General features: G+C 41.3%; 1 protein-coding gene across 2 annotated transcripts in view; it reads left to right on the top strand.

The window, feature by feature from the left end:
* The window catches only part of ankrd52a (ankyrin repeat domain 52a), a 44,428-nt gene that overhangs the window by 2,188 nt on the left and 21,826 nt on the right, over positions 1–20,414 (top strand). The window contains exons 3-16 of one of the 2 annotated variants that reach the window (XM_034136130.1): positions 1,983–2,061; positions 3,257–3,327; positions 5,319–5,519; positions 6,919–7,006; positions 7,958–8,100; positions 8,659–8,817; positions 9,398–9,610; positions 14,093–14,171; positions 14,248–14,362; positions 15,324–15,406; positions 17,079–17,196; positions 17,294–17,362; positions 18,813–18,953; positions 20,171–20,233. In XM_034136130.1, the coding sequence (XP_033992021.1) occupies positions 1,983–2,061; positions 3,257–3,327; positions 5,319–5,519; positions 6,919–7,006; positions 7,958–8,100; positions 8,659–8,817; positions 9,398–9,610; positions 14,093–14,171; positions 14,248–14,362; positions 15,324–15,406; positions 17,079–17,196; positions 17,294–17,362; positions 18,813–18,953; positions 20,171–20,233 (1,622 nt within the window). Of the gene's footprint in view, positions 1–1,982; positions 2,062–3,256; positions 3,328–5,318; positions 5,520–6,918; positions 7,007–7,957; positions 8,101–8,658; positions 8,827–9,397; positions 9,611–14,092; positions 14,172–14,247; positions 14,363–15,323; positions 15,407–17,078; positions 17,197–17,293; positions 17,363–18,812; positions 18,954–20,170; positions 20,234–20,414 lie in introns of both variants that reach the window. The other variant, XM_034136129.1, reaches the window with a different exon arrangement.

Raw genomic sequence — 20,414 nt, 5'->3', positions numbered from 1 at the left:
TATCACGCACTGGTACGTATCACGCGCTGGTACGTATCACGCGCTCGTTCAGATGCACTGGTACGTATCACGCGCTGGTACGTATCACGCGCTGGTACGTATCACGCACTGGTACGTATCACGCACTGGTACGTATCACGCACTGGTTCGTATCACGCGCTCGTTCAGGTGCACTGGTACGTATCACGCACTGGTACGTATCACGCACTCTTTCAGATGCACTGGTACGTATCACGCGCTGGTTCGTATCACGCGCTCGTTCAGATGCACTGGTACGTATCACGCGCTCGTTCAGGTGCACTGGTACGTATCACGCGCTCGTTCAGATGCACTGGTACGTATCACGCGCTCGTTCAGGTGCACTGGTACGTATCACGCGCTCGTTCAGGTGCACTGGTACGTGTCACGCGCTCGTTCAGATGCACTGGTACGTATCACGCGCTCGTTCAGGTGCACTGGTACGTATCACGCGCTCTTTCAGATGCACTGGTACGTATCACTCGCTCGTTCAGGTGCACTGGTTCGTATCACGCACTGGTACGTATCACGCGCTCTTTCAGATGCACTGGTACGTATCACGCGCTCTTTCAGATGCACTGGTACGTATCACGCACTGGTACGTATCATGCGCTCTTTCAGATGCACTGGTACATATCACGCGCTCGTTCAGGTGCACTGGTACGTATCACGCGCTGGTTCAGATGCACTGGTACGTATCACACCGCAGTACTTTTCCCACAAAGGTTCATCAGAACTCTTTAGTTCTGATGAACTAAGTACAGATCGCGTTCACACCGGAATAAGTCCCTGGGGGAGGATTAGGCGATTCCCAGCAGCTTCTACTGAAGCCTTCCGAGTAAATCGCCAGAACGCCGACACCCCCTCAGTCTCTCTGCGTTTGTGCGCTGGGCGAATGCTAATGCTAATAATGCTAATACGAGGATAATAAAATGGCGGCTTCACAAAACCTTTTGGGAGTTTTACGGGGCGTGGTTTGCAATCCGCCCAGCCAATCAGACATAGGAACCTTTTTCTCCCACGAAAGTGCCTGCTCTCTAGCAGGGACTGAAAAGGGGGTAAAAAGGTTCTCATTGACACATTTTTAGTTCCGGCTCTTTTTGGTGTGAACGCGACATTTCGGAACTATATCGGAACTAAAGTGGGAAAAGTACTGCGGTGTGAACGCGCCTTAAAGGGGACCTATCATGGTATATTTAAATGATATATTGTAGCGCCATACCTATCTAAGGTATATTTATACGTTTCTGTTTTCAAAATACCAAACAGATTATGCATTTTAGCCATGCCTCATTTTGCTCAATTTGCACTTTTTTTTAGCTCTGCTCTGCAAGGGCAGATTCTGTGAGAACAGCACCACTTACAGGCCTGGCATATGTACTACAGCGTCTCCAGGGCTTTCGAGCGGCAATGGCCGTGGCTGTCTCCTCCTGATTGGTGGAGTTGGCCCAATAGCCGTAGCGCCACCGTCCTGACGTCAGGACAGTGTTCAAATCTGGATCAGTTTTTATCAGATCCGTTGCAGCCCCTTTTTTAGAGATTTGGGTATGGAGGAAAATAGAGAGGGTTGTGTTTTCTGACACTTGGCGAGTTCCCTGGAACACCGGGGACACATATTCATGTATACAAGACGTACACAAGTGCATTTTGCATGATAGGTCCCCTTTAAGTTGGCGTGACGTTGAAGTCGTGCTGCTGGACTCGCCTGTCGTTCCTTTATAGCATAACGTTAGCATTTTGCTTCTGGCCATTAGATTTATGATTAGAACATTATAAAAGTAGGGTAGACATGTGGAGATTATCCGACTGAACAAAACGTGCATTTATCAAACAGGTTCGTTTCCCACAGTTTTCCAAAGTCCTCTGGAGAGATCCCGTTGCTCTTTGTGGAGGGAACCAGCAGCTTCCTTCAGGGTCGAACTACAAAAACAACTCCTAGATTTTCTACTTTTTCTATCCCGCAGGACCAAGAGCGGCGTACGCCACTGCATGCTGCTGCCTGCGTGGGGGACGTCCATATAATGGACCTCCTCATCGAATCAGGTGAGCGCGCTGAATTCAGAAATGATGCTTTAAATCCTCCGTGTTTAACTGTCTAGTAGTGTCAGCTAGGGCTGTGCGATTATGGCAAAAATCATAATCACGATTTTTTGGGTCAATAATTGATATCACGATTATTAAATACGATAATCCATTTACTTTGAAAACATCCATTTATTGAAAAATAAAATTGGAACAGTATGTTTTTAACAGTTGATTACCCTGAACTTTAAGTATAATTCAACTGAAAAACCAATAAAAAAAAATATTTAAAAAAATAATAATTACATTTCTTTCTTTTTTTAATAAAAATAATAATCGTTTTATTTCGATTACGTTGTTTTCGTAATCGTTGCAGGCCAAAATCGTAATCGAGATTAAAATACGATTAATTGCACAGCCCTAGTGTCAGTCCTAAAGTGTTTATTCAGAATCAGAATATCTTTACTCGTCCCACAGAGGTGACGTTTACATTAGTTACAGCAAGTAAAGAGCCAAAGACAGCTTCGTGTTGATTAGGAAGCACGCATACACATATTAAATAATATTAAAGCAGTAATTATCTACATTAGAAAAGCTGGAAACAGTATTTTCTGACGATATTGCTTCAATTAAATTAAATTAAAGAATTGTCTACAGAATTGACTTCTCTGGTTGCTTATGTAAAAACCTGTGAGTTCTCTGTGAGTAGACGAACATAACGAGTCAAATGTCTCGTAGATGTTCATGTTAGTGACTAATTCTGATTCTTTAAAACAGGACGGATTCACACAGATTAGAGATTAATACAATTAAAGATACAATTACAATGATATACATTAAGTCACTTTTAAAATAAGAAATTAATGAAATGAACATATATACATATTATAATTTTTATTTCAGTTTCGTTGTACAAACATTTTCACACTTTTGTCAAACGTACAAGAAGTCATACATATAAAAGTCGAGAAATATATATATATAAAGAAAAAACATACGGACAAACGAATAAGTAAATATAATTTTAAAAAGTATAATTACATTTAAAAAAATATATAATAATAAAAAAGGTAAAAAAAAGATAGTTAAACAAATAAAATTACTTTAAAAATAATAATAAATTAATACAAAATGTATAAAAGATATCATATATATACATATCATAGCGTCCTATCTGACTTCTGACCCCTTGTTAACGTTGCTCCTCTGTCTCCAGGTGCCACTGTAAATGCTAAAGACCACGTTTGGTTGACCCCGCTGCACAGAGCGGCCGCTTCCAGGAATGAAGTAAGAAATCCTGTCGTTATGTTACTGTCGTGTCAAATGATCATTTAATCATTTCAAACATACAGTCTGATACTCTGTTAACTTGTATGTGTAGTCGTGTATGTGTTCAACAGAGACGTGTGTTAAGGGTTGACATTTCAGGAAGTGTAGAAGGTGGATTTGCAAATGGTTAAGGACTGTCTTCTGTTTTAATGATGGGATGCAGGACCAGCTGTTTCCTCTCATGAATATACAGAGAGACTGTTCCTGCATTTCAGATCCATGTCTCTTGTGTATTGACTTTCTTTATTACTTTATTAAATATAACAAAAGAAAAACTTTGTCCACGAATCATTTCTCAGTTTCTCTGAAGAATTTCCTCCACAGTTACAAAGTGCTGACTGCAGCAGATCTGTGTTGAAGGTCCCCTATCATGCAGAATCCTCTTCTTCATGTCTCTTCTTCATCAACATGTGTCCCCTCTTCTTCATGTCTCTTCTACATCAACATGTGTCCCCTCTTCTTCATGTCTCTTCTTCATCAACATGTGTCCCCTCTTCTTCATGTCTCTTCTTCATCAACATGTGTCCCCTCTTCTTCATGTCTCTTCTTCATCAACATGTGTCCCCTCTTCTTCATGTCTCTTCTACATCAACATGTGTCCCCTCTTCTTCATGTCTCTTCTACATCAACATGTGTCCCCTCTTCTTCATGTCTCTTCTTCATCAACATGTGTCCCCTCTTCTTCATGTCTCTTCTTCATCACCATGTGTCCCCTCTTCTTCATGTCTCTTCTTCATCAACATGTGTCTCCTCTTCTTCATGTCTCTTCTACATCAACATGTGTCCCCTCTTCATGTCTCTTCTTCATCAACATGTGTCCCCTCTTCTTCATGTCTCTTCTACATCAACACGTGTCCCCTCTTCTCCATGTCTCTTCTTCATCAACATGTGTCCCCTCTTCTTCATGTCTCTTCTACATCAACATGTGTCCCCTCTTCTTCATGTCTCTTCATCAGCATGTGTCCCCTCTTCTTCATGTCTCTTCTTCATCAACATGTGTCCCCTCTTCTTCATGTCTCTTCTTCATCAACATGTGTCCCCTCTTCTTCATGTCTCTTCTTCATCAACACGTGTCCCCTCTTCTTCATGTCTCTTCTACATCAACATGTGTCCCCTCTTCTTCATGTCTCTTCTACATCAACATGTGTCCCCTCTTCTTCATGTCTCTTCTTCATCAGCATGTGTCCCCTCTTCTTCATGTCTCTTCTTCATCAACATGTGTCCCCTCTTCTTCATGTCTCTTCTTCATCACCATGTGTCCCCTCTTCTTCATGTCTCTTCATCAACATGTGTCCCCTCTTCTTCATGTCTCTTCTTCATCAACATGTGTCCCCTCTTCTTCATGTCTCTTCTTCATCACCATGTGTCCCCTCTTCTTCATGTCTCTTCATCAACATGTGTCCCCTCTTCTTCATGTCTCTTCTTCATCAACATGTGTCCCCTCTTCTTCATGTCTCTTCTTCATCAACATGTGTCCCCTCTGTGGAAAGAGACTCTGAAAGTTTCAGGAACAAAGATTCTCTCTCTTTTTGATCCATTTCTATAAAAACCTGTCTGAAAATGAGCTGATCAGATTTTGGCCACTTGATGATGTCATAACGATGTTTAGTCTTGTGTAACCATTAGCCAATCAGCAACCAAGGTAACCCCCCCCCCCCCTTATCACCTGAATCTCCTCCTAGAGCACCATTGAGTTCTTTGTAACCAAATCTCTCTCAGAGGGGCGTGGGGAGGGGCTCCTTATTTTCATCTAAAGTAACAGACAGAGAATCAGCACTTTGGAAACAGGGCTGAAACAGAGGGGATTATGGGTAATGCTGCAATGATCTGTTTGGTGTTTCAGCCAATCAGAGACAGGCTCTGGATATATCTGAGACCTGTGATATATTGATGAGAAACAGTATAATAGGTGACCTTTAACCTCCTGCTGCTCTCTTCCTGTTACCCAGAGGGCCGTTGGGCTGCTGCTGCGTCGCGGTGCTGAAGCGACGGCGCGGGATAAGTTCTGGCAGACTCCGCTGCACGTGGCGGCCGCTAACCGCTCGACACGCTGCGCTGAGGCGCTGCTCGCCACGCTCAGCAACCTCAACATGGCCGACAGATACGGGAGGACGCCGCTGCACCACGCCGCGCAGAGCGGGTTCATGGAGGTCAGGAAACACATGTACACTATTTCAATCAAACAGGATGAATCAGGGTTACATTACATTCAAGATTTCATAACACCAAGGGATGAATTGGCAACAAAATTGGACTTAAATGAGATAAAACCAATTCATACTTCCAACTAATCTTTTCAAAACAACCAAACACCGACCAGACCTCCCCTTCACATCAATGATGAGACCCTCTATGCTTCCTGTAGATATTAAACTGCTCTTTTCACTACACTGTTAGTGTACAGTTTTATTATTATTGTGCTGGTATTACTCTTTGTTTACGACCGTTACGTCCACAATAAGGTCTAGGGCAGTGGTTCCCAACCTGTGGGCCTCGGCCCCCTAGTGGTCCTCAAAGGCATTGCAAGTGGGCCGCCAAATTATTTAAATGTATTTAAATTTTGTACAGGCTAAAGACACACACATGGACATAACAATAACATATAGGAGATGATATTCCCATCTCAGACCAAAACAGAAGAAATAAAGATACAGTCAGTAGGATCACTTCAACTTTTCACAAACAGAAATAGGTTGACAACCAAAATAATAATTTTTTCCAAAATAAATTTTATTTTTAATCTACTCTTCAAACACCTTAAATGAAGATTACTCCTTGATTGACTTTTAAAAATATGTATTTTAGCCAGAAGAATAGTTCTATTTATTAACTGTGTGCGGTCTTCATCTAAAAGCCAAAATAACATATTAAAGGGTGTAAATGTAAATTCAATAATTGCCGCCAAATAATTTGCAAAACATGATTTGTGTGGAAACATTTTCATTATTAAGATTTTTTTTTTTTTTTTAACCTCTTTTCCTTTCTCTTTCTCGATCCTCCTTAGCAACGGTCCTTACAGTCCTTAGCAATGGTCATTACAGTCCTTAGCAACGGTCATTACAGTCCTTAGCAACGGTCATTACAGTCCTTGGCAACGGTCATTCCAGTCCTTGACAGCGGTCTGTTCTACTGGATTAACAACGTGTCACATGTTCTGAATCGACCAATCAGAACTTTATTTAGCCTCCGTATTGTTGATGGTTGAATACGGGGCGCGATAATGTTTTTGATTCTTATGTGGGCCCTGAGCTGGAAAAGGTTGGGAGCCGCTGATCTAGGGAAAACTGGAGACTGTCACATACAACAACCAATACTATTAAACACATTTTTACACTAAAGTATTATCTTATTCTCACTACACTATGAATAGTTTTATTTTTTATCTTATTCTAAAAATAGAATCTGGCATCTTGACTCAAATATCAGCTCAAACACACAGAGCAGACGTGCAACATGTGCACATATCAACCTTATTTAATCAGTATGTCCTTAAAATGAGACCTTAATGAGTGATTTCTTTTCTCTAAATGTGTGTTATTTGTCCCACAGATGGTGAAGCTGCTGCTGAACAAAGGGGCCAACCTGAGCGCCATCGATAAGAAGGAGAGACAGCCCATCCATTGTGCTGCTTACTTGGGTGAGACAGTCTCTCTTACTGCCAAAACTGCACAAAAAAACACATTTTATTGTGAAAAATCTGAAAAAAGCTCCTTTTGTTTGAGACGAGTCTGACTCATAAGAGGGGCGACAACACGGCCAAGTCCTGACGTAATGAAACGAGAAACAATGAGACCGACTGTTGGCTCGTAAACACTGTGGACTTATTGCTTTAAAGGTCCCCTATTATACTGTTTTTCATCACTATAGTACAGGTCTCAAATATATATACAGAGCCTGTCTCTGATTGGCTGAAACACCAAACAGATCATTGCAGCATTACCCATAATCCCCTCTGTTTCAGCTCTGTTTCAAAAGTGCTGATTCTCTGTCTGTAGCTTTAAATGCTAATGAACTGCTGCTGGCCACGCCCCTCTGAGAGATGATTGGTTTAAAAAGAACTCAATGGTGCTCTAGGAGGAGATTCAGGTGGTGCTTATTGGCTAATGGAAGAAGTGGATTTTGCAGAATAGTGTACCTTTTCATTTTGATTTCAGTTTCGTTGTACAAACATTTTCAGACTTTTGTCAAAAGTCTATGGAAAAAAAATATATATATATAACATTTAAAAAAAAAAGATAATTAATTAAATTATATAAAAAAATTATAACACATGAATAAACATTGTGGTGTGTGTGTGTGTGGTGTGTGTGTGTGGTGTGTGTGTGTGTGTGTGTGTGTGTGTGTGTGTGTGTGTGTGTGTGTGTGTGTGTGTGTGTGTGTGTGTGTGTGTGTGTGTGTGTGTGTGTGTGTGTGTGTGTGTGTGTGTGTGTGTGTGTGTGTGTGTGTGTGTGTGTGTGTGTGTGTAGTGTGTGTGTGTGTGTGTGTGTGTGTGTGTGTGTGTGTGTGTGTGTGTGTGTGTGTGTGTGTGTGTGTGTGTGTGTGTGTGTGTGTGTGTGTGTGTGTGTGTGTGTGTGTGTGTGTGTTGCAGGGCATTCGGAGGTGGTGAAGCTGCTGGTGTCTCGCTCTGCAGATAAGAGCTGTAAGGATAAGCAGGGCTACACTCCTCTGCACGCTGCTGCTGCCAGCGGACACCTGGACATCGTGAAGTACCTGCTGAGGATGGGCACAGAGGTGAGACACTCGCTATGAAATAATGTTTAAAACTAGCTATGTTATCTGTTTCATAAAACCAGCAGCCTGAGGGACTTTATTTCACTCTCTGTGGCCTCGTAAGGCATTTGATTACATCATATTTCTCAATGCTTAAATATCGTCTCTAACTCAAGTGATATTGAATATGTTCCATGTGGCCCGGCCCTCACACTAGAGGCGGTTAATAGGAATCTGATTACTTGATATATACCGAAAAAGATTGACTTTACAGTTTTGTTATTGCATTACAGTTTTCATATGATAATTACAAATAGAATAAATAACTGTGTTTAGGATTTTGTGTCTTTTAATATCTCACTATTTTGTTGTGTTTTAAAGTCTGCATTTCAGTAAACTATTTGTCTTTACCCACTAAGTCCTTCTAGGCTCATACCTGATGATTACGTAATATTTTTCAATGATTAACCCTTTAATATCGTCTCTAAATCAAGTGATATTGAATATGCTCCATGTGGCCCGGCCCTCACACTGGAGGCGGTTTTTCTGATAGGACAGTTTTGATTTGAACATGGACAGATTGGTGCGGTGTCGGATGTGTTTGGGGAGAGAGCTGCAGAGGGGGGTGGAGGAGGAGGCTCCGCCCCCCCGGGCCCGTCGCTCGGCCCCGTGAGGTGGAGACAGGAAGTGAGCGTCAGAGGAGCGAAGGCAGCAGGAAGGAGTGTGGTGGTGGAGCAGGTGGGCGAGGTAATAAGAACTGCATACTGTGATGGAAACTTCTGCTGAAGCAATGGAGACGAAACTCAGAGAGACACGGGGAGAGAGCAGGAACTATGAGTGAAATGAAATCGGGTATTCACACCATGGATGTTTAATAAGAACTGGATACAGCGTCGGACAAAACCTGCTGACTTTTAGACGAGGAAATGAATTTACTCATATCTTATGTCAGAAAAGTACAAAACACTGTGCAAATAGCTGGTAAAACCATAACCAGAGTTTTCCCTTTATGACGTCACTTTCTTGCAAACACAAATCAGGTGACCTTAGGACGTAAACAAGAGGGTAGTTTAGTTTGTCGTGTCAACTACAATAAACAGTAAATGGGGCAGCTTTAGCCAACATTGCTAATTTCCAGCTGTTGTCCCCGACCAGATGATAATAGACACCTTTTTAAAATCACAACACATCAACAGCATTAGTTATAAAGAAAGGATGAAAGACAAGGCTCCGATCATCTGTGTGTTAGTAGAGAAGACCTGTTCCCCCTGAGGTCTTCCTGTCTGATCTGGTGTGTCTCTCTGTGTGTGTCCTTCAGATCGACGAGCCGAACGGCTTCGGGAACACGGCGCTGCACGTGGCGTGCTACACGGGGCAGGAGGCGGTGGCCAACGAGCTGGTGAACCACGGGGCCAACGTGAACCAGCCCAACCGCTGCGGGTACACCCCCCTGCACCTGGCCGCCGTCTCCACCAACGGAGCGCTGTGTCTGGAGCTGCTGGTCAACAACGGGGCCGACGTCAACCAGCAGGTAGGAAACTGTGATGGATCCGAAACCTTAGACACTCGAGACATAACAAGTTATAACAAAAATAGAAACACAGACACACCGCTGATTGAAGGATTTATTATATTGTTGTACAACAGTATACGAGCCAGAATACTTGCGTCAAGTCCGCTAAGAGTATGTGTCTGTCTGAAGAAGAACAGAATCTTAAAGGTTTACACAACACTACCTTTGGACCTTTTACAATCACATGTTACACCCTATGCTCAATAACACGCTGATAACAGACGTGTGCACATTCATGGTACAAATGTCTCTTAGAGGTTCAAACTGAGAAAAAGTGCACAAATTACTGACTCTTTTTCTGGGATAAGTACAGCCGCACCATTTGGAAAATTGCGATATGTTTTCACGATTTAACCTGTTAAGCCCGAGAGACCGGGGTACTGCCGTAACATCTTGCAGGAAACAGTGTCTGAGGGCATGTTCATTTAATAAACTATGAATGTTTTATATCCATGTAACGGGAAGAAACTCATCTAACTGATCATCTTTATTTTTTTTTTCAAAAGAAAACCCACAATGCTAACACTGAGCCTCTGAATTAGCAACGAGCGAAAAATGCTAACACCTTACTGCACCGAAAATCACTCATAAAACCTTATTATTTATCTTTTCACCACATCCAACACATCGTTTCACATCGTGAGGTGACACAGAATCGATGGGTACCCTCATTATCACTGAATTATACGGATTTGCGACGTTATAAGCAAAAACAGACAACAAAACGGGTGACGCTCGGTAGCTAGAAATGCTAACATTTTTACCTTGGCTCTGTAGTCTCTCCAAAGTGGTCTTCAATGGCATTAAAACGATAAAAACGCTGCTGAAGTTAATCCATAGGTTAATCCAATGTGTCTGTGTCCCTTTGAAATGATTTCTGATAATCCATGATCAATAAAACGGATAATCCATGCCTTTCCGTTTCTAGATATCAGAGCTAGAGTGTAGCTTCACTCTAATGCAAAATTACATGCGCAAAGCCCCCACCTTTTTGTTTTACAACGAGTGTGTGTGGGGGACTCCCCCTTCGATTCTATTGTCTCTAACGGTCAGAAAGAGGTGTCAACCATCAAAATCGAGCAAGGGGGGCCAGAGATATGGAAAATCCACCCAAATGACCCCAGAAGTGGTTTCTTTTTTGCTAAATCTCTCTGAAAAGGTCAAATGTCACTTGTTTTGCATCAATCTTGATACAGGGTACTTATCATATGTTGTACTTTGGATTCCTAAAGCTTTTAGTCTACTAACCCATCATCCAAGGGTAGTTTTCACTATAAGTAAAAAAATATTTTTGGACGGACACTATAATTTACAGTTTTTTTACTATGTAAAATCTGAATTTTCTTTAAAATAAAAAACATCTATATTGATTCTGACTTTTTTACATCCAACTCACAGGTTTATCATTACTTTGAGAATAAAGATTATTAATTTAACCCTTTCAGAAGGGAAGATATGGTCATTTGTTCTGGGAATGTCATTTTCGAGCCTGAGACCTGAAAAACAGGCTCAGAGCTTAACAGGTTAAGTGAATGCTAATTAAAACAAATATTATCATTTTAGAATATATTGAAATGATTATCCTCTTATTTGGCGATAATATGTGTACAATGCTGTGTTGACACATAACTCACTTACTTGTGCAAGTTTGACTGTGGGATCATTTGAGTTTAAAAAACATGAATTGTTATCTGTTGCAAACATGCAGAAACAGACTTAGGATAATTATAGGTTGTCAAACCCGCCTCCTTCACCGTGGGCTTAGCAGCTTTCTTAAGCTTAATCAAATAAATCTCACTAAGCATGGAATACTAATGTCCTCTGAATAAACTCCAGATTAAATAACTTGATTAAATATTCTGGCCTGAGAAGGATATGGCACAAAGACCTTGGTAGTGAGAGTAGAGAGGATCTATGACAGGATGTAGGTTTGGCTACAAGGGATGCGAGAAGCAAGTTTATCCATTATGAAATTGTGCATAGATATTATTTTACAGCCCTGAAATAGTTTAAAATGGGCTTAAATCCAGATTCTCCAGATGGCCAGTCCGCCCCTGCTCACTAACTGAGTCTCTTCTCGGTCATTGTAGACCGAAGGCTTCTCGTTGTACGCCGTCCCGTTCAAATGACAATCACATTTCCATGCTCGCGCCTGGGCCGGGGGGGAGGGGTTACAAGGCTCGCGTCTTGTGCTGCATTCACTTGCACTCGGACATTAGGCAAAGCAAGTTTATTTATATAGCACTTTTCAGCACGCGACAATTCAAAGTGCTTTACAAAACAAATGAAAATACTTTTTATGAATAAATACAGTAAAAACACATTTATATAATGGCATTTTATAACAGGCATTACAAAGCAAAGATAATAAAATAATAAAAATAAACACCACAGGTATACAATACATGTTTAAAAGGCATACTGTAGTTCGAATATGAGCAGCTCAATTAAAAGCAGCGGCAAAGAGATATGTTTTTAGTCTCGATTTAAAAATGGTAAGCGTTTCTGCGGACGTGCACGATTTGGGTAGTTTGTTCCAGAGTGTCGGGCATAATAGCTAAATGCTGCCTCTCCATGATTTGTTGTTACCCTCGGAACCGATAGCAGACCCGTCCCAGAGGGGTTTTCTCTCATAAATGTCCGAAAAAAAAAACGTTTCTTTGAAAACAAAGCTAATTTTTCGGGCCAAGTATTATTGCTGGCGGGCCAACAATGTCCCGTGGGCCGCCTGTTGCCGACCCATGCTCTATGGCAGGGGTGTCAAACTCAATTTCATCACGGGCCACATTAGCATCATGGTTGCACTCAAAGGGCCGGTTGTAACTTTAAGACTATATAAAAATACATATATAAATATTTAATATATAAAATAATGTATTATATTACATTATTGCCTCTGCATTGGGTTATTATCGGTCTACGTCTGAAAGCAGAAGTCTAGGGCAAATAATTGCAAGTCTCTTCAGTAAGAATGTCACAAAATGATTTAAAAAGAAAAGCCACATTCTGGAAAAACTAAAAAAAATAAGTAACATTTTGGAAAAAAAAGTGAAATTTTGAAAAAAATGTGAAATTTTGAAAAAAAAGTGAAATTTTGAGGAAAAAAATGTAATTCTGAGAAAAAGGCAAATTCTAAGAAAAAATGCATATTTTGAAGAAAGAAATGCATATTTTGAAGAAAAAAAATGCATATTTTGAAGAAAAAAAATCAAATTCTGTGAACAAATTTGAGATGCATTGTGGGACATGTAGTTTATGGGCAACGTGCTTCTGTAAAGTAGCATGTAACCGTATAATAAACATATTATATTCTTTGCAAGCTCTTATGGGGCCACAGAAAATGAAGTCGCGGGCCGGATTTGGCCCCCGGGCCTTGAGTTTGACACCCCTGCTGTATGGGATTGCCCAATGGTACTGCCTTTTTGGAAGGTGGTATCAACAAAGCCTTGAAGGGTGCTGCCTTTGAGTTGGATGCCTTTGGTTAGGGTTAGGGATGCCAGAAACTGACCATGACCAAAATCGAAGATCGGACAGCCCTGGCGAATATTAATCGATTAATCGCCACCCCCCCTCCCCCTCCCCCCTCCCGGGAGGAGGAAAAAAAAAACACTGACAAATGGTATTCCGTTGTTTTCTTTTACTGGAACGTGTACATGGTACAAAAGGGCTCTTCAGGTAGAACAGTATTAATAATAGCATCATTGAAATAAATTAAATAAATAGCCTACTTTATGTGTATGTATGTATGGGTGTAGGCGAGAGCGCAGCCGGTTAAGGATTAGTCCTGCCGCCGAAAAAACCCTTTCCGAGGGCACAGAGCACTGCGGAGCCCCTCAGCTAAATTAACCGCACTCTTCATCTCCCATTCACTATCGATATAATGGCAGGTTATGGTAAAATAGGATTTAGTTGTAAGTGCCGTCCACCCGTCGGTGGTTATCGACACCTTTGAGACAGTTGATAAGAGTACGGCCCGGGACCCTGTAATCTGGTTCCACGCTTGCCATAAACTCAAGGAAACCGCCTCCTTCCACGACGGAGGGGGCGGGGCGGGGTCGGTGTGTACCAGGCTGCAGCAGCAGTCTGCACTCTGCGCTGCTGGCTTCCTCCAAGTTTACAGTAAAACAAACTGGTGGTGTGATCAATGGTCATTTACAATTATTAATACTATTACTATTATTAGCATTAGTCTATATTTTGGTTGAAACCAAACCAGGAAAAAAAAGAAAAACATAAATATTAATAAAAAAATATATTAATAAAATCGATTTTTAAAAATAATATTCGATTATGGAGACTGTAACGAATAATCGAATAATCGAATAATCGCTGGCATCCCTAGTTAGGGTTATGTTTGTTCTGCATTTATGTATAAAATATGAAAAATGTAATAAAAATCTTAAAGACCAAAGAAACATGATTTTATATTCTGTCTTTCAGAGCAAAAAAGGGAAGAGCCCCCTGCACATGGCGGCCATTCACGGACGCTTCACACGCTCCCAGATCCTCATCCAGAACGGTAAGCATCACTGAGACGAGAGGAGATGAGGCCGCCTCTTTCAGCTGCTCTCTAAACGCTCTCTGCTCTCCGTCAGGCGGGGAGATCGACTGCGTGGACAAGTACGGCAATACTCCTCTCCACGTTGCTGCTAAGTACGGCCATGAGCTCCTGATCAGCACTCTGATGACCAACGGAGCAGACACGGCCAGGTAGAGAAAACACCTGAGCTGATGGCACTGAATAGTAACATGAGGGTGGACAAGGAAAAGAAACATAGCATTTAAAGGTCACAGAGGGGATTATGGGTAATGCTGCAATGATCTGTTTGGTGTTTCAGCCAATCAGAGACAGGCTCTGTATATATCTGAGACCTGTGATATATTGATGAAAGACAGTATGATAGGGGACCTTTAAAACACAGATGCATTAATGGGAGTGGTCTAAGTGTGTTAGTTTGACATATTTCTGCACAGGGTTAAGGTTATCCAGAAGGAAGCTAACGATGAACCGCTGTGGACATATTTTACACACCTGAACATTAAAAAAAAATTGAAGTGCACTCACATTTTTGAATATTTACATTGATTTATCTTCCTCACGTTTATAGTGTAATGCAAGTGAGCAACCTGAACATAGGACCAATGAAAAGGCACATTGTTATATGCATGTAAAGACAGCTCTTTCTGACGAGGAACTAAAGCCCATTTCATCTTCAAAAGCCACCCGTCTCCATTGACACCTCAATCTCTTAATGAGTTCTCTGTGTTGTGTGATGTTTAAAAGTGGCGCTCAGTCACACAGCGCTGAAAATATTCCAAATATTCAGTTCCTCGTCAGAAAGAGCTGTCTTTACATGCATATAACAATACGACGTTTGAGACACAAGTGCCGTTTCATTGGTCCTACTTTCATGTTGTATTACACTATAGACTGAACAACTATAAATGTGAGGAAGATGGAGCGATGAGAATATTCCTAAATTAAAGCACACTTCAACTATTATAGATTTCCAGGTGTGTAAGATACGTCTACAGCGGTTCATCGTTAGCCTCCTGTCTGTTTCTACGAGCTGCATCTACTCCAAACTAACTGTCGTGTACGTCTCGTGCTATAAGACAGTTGAAATGGTTTTTACTGTAATAACATTTTAATGTGCCGTGTTTGTTCCAGACGTGGGATCCATGGGATGTTCCCTTTGCACTTAGCGGTGCTCTACGGGTTTTCAGACTGCTGTCGCAAGTTACTCTCCTCAGGTTGGTCTTTGGTATCATCATCTATGCTTTTATATACAGTTGGACGTCGTGGAGGAAACTGATAAATGATTCATGGATGAAGTTTGTCTTTTGCTATATTTAATAAAGTAATAAAGAAAGTCAATAAACAAGTGACATGGATCTGAAATGCAGGAACAGAGCAGCTTCATCCTCAGAGGAGAGAGAAGTTCTGCTGACAGTCTCTCTGAGGAAACAGCTGCTCCTCCATCCCATCATTAAACCAGAAAACAGCCCTTAAAGGTGGGGTAGGTCATTTTGGAGAAACCGGCTCGAGATCGCTAGAATTTGAAAATACACAACCGGAAGAAATCTGCCACTTCCTCACAGAGCCCCTCCTCCAACACACACGAACACACACATGACCAATGAGGGCACGAGATAAGTGTGTGCACAGATGGAAGGCTGACAGGCAGGTAGGCCATCCAGTTATTTTAGCCGGGCCGGCTCAGATGATTGGTCGTGCTTTTTACAGTACTACAGCTTCCACAGATGATATTTTTTATGGATTTATTGTCAAAGCACTTCAGATATTCATTGCTATCGGGATGTTAAGAGCATTCCATGGAATATAACAAAAAGTGTATCTCGAGCCGGTTTCTCAAACTTACCTACCCTACAATTCACTTCAGAAACACTTTTTGTTATATTCCATGGAATGCTCTTAACATCCTGATAGCAATGAATATCTGAAGTGCTTTGACAATAAATCCATAAAAAATGTCATCTGTGGAAGCCGTAGTACTGTAAAAAGCACGACCAATCATCTGAGCCGGCCCGGCTAAAATAACTGGATGGCCTACCTGCCTGTCAGCCTTCCATCTGTGCACAAACGTATCTCGTGCCCTCATTGGTCATGTGTGCGTTCGTGTGTGTTGGAGGAGGGGCTCTGTGAGGAAGTGGCAGATTTTCTCTGGTTGTGTATTTTCAAATTCTAGCGCACTCGAGCCGGTTTCTCAAACTTACCTACCCTACCTTTAACCATTTGCAAATCCACCTTTTACACTTCCTGAAATGTAGAAATCCTTAACACATGTGTCTCAGTTAAACACATACAAGACTACAAATACAATTGAACAGAGTAAAAGGCAATCAGAGTATAAGACTATATGTTTTAAAGCAGAGGTGTCCAAACATTTTTCACTGAGGGCCACGTACAGAAATATCAGAAGGGCTGGGCCGCTCCCTAGAGGAGAGGTTTATTGCCTAAATGTAGGTAAATGATTCTTGATACTTGGACATTCTTCACAGCGTACATCCCAGCTCTCCATAGGGTTAGTTTATCTTGTTGGCAGCTCATTCCTTCAAACAGAAGCTTCAGATTGCTGATAAAAAAGCAAATATGAAAGGTTGATTTCAAGCTTGTTATGTAAATAAGTCATTCGGCTTTTCAAACTAACATTTGTTTTAAAATGTTTCCAAAATGAATTGACTGATTTTATTGGAAAAGTGGGCCTTTTAGTTTGAATACTGTGTAATATATTTGTACGTATATATTTAAGAAGTACAATATATGACAAGCGCAAGTTTCATTTGTGGGCCATATTCAGAATTAGCTGGGAGCCGATTCAAAATGGACACCCCTGATTTAAATGATTGTGATAATTTGACAGGACTATCTGCTCACGCCAGCTGTTCCTCCTCCTCCCTGCAGGTCAGCTGTACAGTATCGTTTCCTCCATGAGTAAGGAGCACGTTCTCTCCGCTGGGTTTGACATAAACACCCCCGATAACTTTGGGAGGACCTGTCTACACGCTGCTGCCTCCGGAGGGTGAGACGCACCGGCTGATCTGGATCATAAAAGACCCTAAATGTGGTGGTGGTGGTGGTATCACATCCGTAACCCTGATTTCCTTTTGTCTTCACAGAAATGTTGAATGTCTGAACTTGCTCTTAAGTAGCGGGACCGACTTGAATAAGAGGGACGTAATGGGAAGGTGAGTTTATCGATGTGTGACTCTTTAAAGTAGAGACACTACATACTGATATACACCTGAACATCAGCAGGAGAGGACTCTTTAAAGTAGAGACACTACTTACTGATATACACCTGAACATCAGCAGGAGAGGACTCTTTAAAGTAGAGACACTACATACTGATATACACCTGAACATCAGCAGGAGAGGACTCTTTAAAGTAGAGACACTACATACTGATATACACCTGAACATCAGCAGGAGAGGACTCTTTAAAGTAGAGACACTACATACTGATATACACCTGAACATCAGCAGGAGAGGACTCTTTAAAGTAGAGACACTACATACTGATATACACCTGAACATCAGCAGGAGAGGACTCTTTAAAGTATAGACACTACATACTGATATACACCTGAACATCAGCAGGAGAGGACTCTTTAAAGTAGAGACACTACATACTGATATACACCTGAACATCAGCAGGAGAGGACTCTTTAAAGTAGAGACACTACATACTGATATACACCTGAACATCAGCAGGAGAGGACTCTTTAAAGTAGAGACACTACATACTGATATACACCTGAACATCAGCAGGAGAGGACTCTTTAAAGTATAGACACTACATACTGATATACACCTGAACATCAGCAGGAGAGGACTCTTTAAAGTAGAGACACTACATACTGATATACACCTGAACATCAGCAGGAGAGGACTCTTTAAAGTAGAGACACTACATACTGATATACACCTGCACATCAGCAGGAGAGGACTCTTTAAAGTAGAGACACTACATACTGATATGCACCTGAACATCAGCAGGAGAGGACTCTTTAAAGTAGAGACACTACATACTGATATACACCTGAACATCAGCAGGAGAGGACTCTTTAAAGTAGAGACACTACATACTGATATACACCTGAACATCAGCAGGAGAGGACTCTTTAAAGTATAGACACTACATACTGATATACACCTGAACATCAGCAGGAGAGGACTCTTTAAAGTAGAGACACTACATACTGATATACACCTGAACATCAGCAGGAGAGGACTCTTTAAAGTAGAGACACTACATACTGATATACACCTGAATATCAGCAGGAGAGGACTCTTTAAAGTAGAGACACTACATACTGATATACACCTGAATATCAGCAGGAGAGGACTCTTTAAAGTAGAGACACTACATACTGATATACACCTGAACATCAGCAGGAGAGGACTCTTTAAAGCAGTGAAGAGGAACATAATCACGGCATGGTGACAGTTCTGCCTTCCAGCTGTGAAAACGCATTCATTCTAAGAACAGAATATTTAACAAAGAAACGTCACATTGCGGTGCACATAATTAAGCCAGAGACACATAGTGACACTTTAGCGTTCTTACACAGTGTGTCTGTAACATGACTGTTTCCTCCCCCCTCCTCCCCCTCCCTCCCCCTCCTCCCCCCTCAGGACCCCGTTGCACTATGCTGCTGCTAACGGGAGGTACCAGTGCACCGTGACGCTGGTGAGCGCCGGAGCTGAGGTGAACGAGCCGGACCAGACGGGCTGCACCCCGCTGCACTACTCCGCCGCCTCGCAGGCCTTCAGCAGGTAACACACCTCTTCAGTTTCTCCATTAGCTCCAGCGTTAGTGTTAGGAAAGTCTCACTCGTCACCGGCTTGAGCTTCAATCTCAGGATCCATGTATCTCTGATCCTCTCCAGAATGGAAGGAGTCAAAATCTAAAAAAATCAGACTTTTTCTCAAAATCTCAAAAATCTGACTTTTACACACAAATCTAAAAAATGCTGACTTTTCTCAAAAAATATGAATTTTTCTCAAAAATCTCAAAACATTTGACTTTTTCACAAAAATCTCAAAAAATTGACTTTTTCTCAAAATCTCAAAATGTTGACTTTTTCTCAAAATCTCAAAATTCTGACTTTTTCTCAAAAATCTCAAAAATCTGACTTTTTCTGAATACTTCAAAATGTTAATAATCACTGGTCCCCGGCTTGAGCTTCAATCTCAGGATCCATGTATCTGTGATCCTCTCCAGAATGGAAGTAGTCATCACATCCAGAGCATCAACTAGTTCCTGAACAGTGTCCTTCACATGCTGATATCCAAGAGAGGGAGTTACACAGTCACAAGATGGAGGAATAGAAAGCAGTATTCAATGTTTACTTCAGATTAGCTCCACGTCAGAAATGAGCATGCTTGTCATATGTCTATCTCCATAGAGGCTGAATCATCATGTTAATCACATAGCTATCATATGCCTCAAACAGTCCTGATGCTCTTCTAGGTAATCACACATCCTGTCATGTACACAGCTACAGTTGGGATACCTTTGTTATCATGTTACTCTCATGTTGGAAGAGGACGTTCAGGATTCTCCCAACAGTTAGCGTTGGTTATTCTTATTTGATTTATTTAGAACGTGTAAAACAATAATAATGAAATGAAACAAGAGAATTATGATACTGTTCAAACTTAAGCAAATTGATAAACCCAAATATTATGGACTTACATCCGAGAAGGAGTGTGAAGAAGTTTACAATTATTTAATCCACCCCTTCTCCCAAAAACTAAATGCATGTCTACGTACAATATACATTTACAAATAGATCATTATTACTACAATATATATATATTATTCTTTTACGTTGTGTGTGTTATTTGATAAGACAAATATAAAAGCCTATCTAAAGGTTTACTCTCTCTTTTCTGAAGGCGTTACGTCGACTCGGGCCTTTTTATATTTTTTCTTGTTGCACTGACCTTGAGAACGTTTATTGAATCAAAGCTTTTCTTCTTCTTTTCAGAGTTGATCGGCATTTTTCTGCAAACCATCAGAACGATGAGGACGAAGCCAAGGAGTCGTACTTGTGAGTTTGTTTCTCGTTTATATAGTCTTTCTTCTCGTGCTTCAGCATGCTCACGAATTCTGGTCACAACACCATCTCCACTAAAGCAGCAGACGGACACTATCTGTCATTAACCAGTACAGATACATCTTTAAAAACCTAAGCTTACATGTGCCACGGCTAGACGATAGGGTGAAATCTA

The sequence above is a fragment of the Trematomus bernacchii genome, unplaced genomic scaffold (assembly GCF_902827165.1).
Source record: "Trematomus bernacchii unplaced genomic scaffold, fTreBer1.1, whole genome shotgun sequence".
In the NCBI taxonomy this organism is placed as follows: domain Eukaryota; kingdom Metazoa; phylum Chordata; class Actinopteri; order Perciformes; family Nototheniidae; genus Trematomus; species Trematomus bernacchii.
This window is presented reverse-complemented; position numbering and strand designations above follow the sequence as displayed.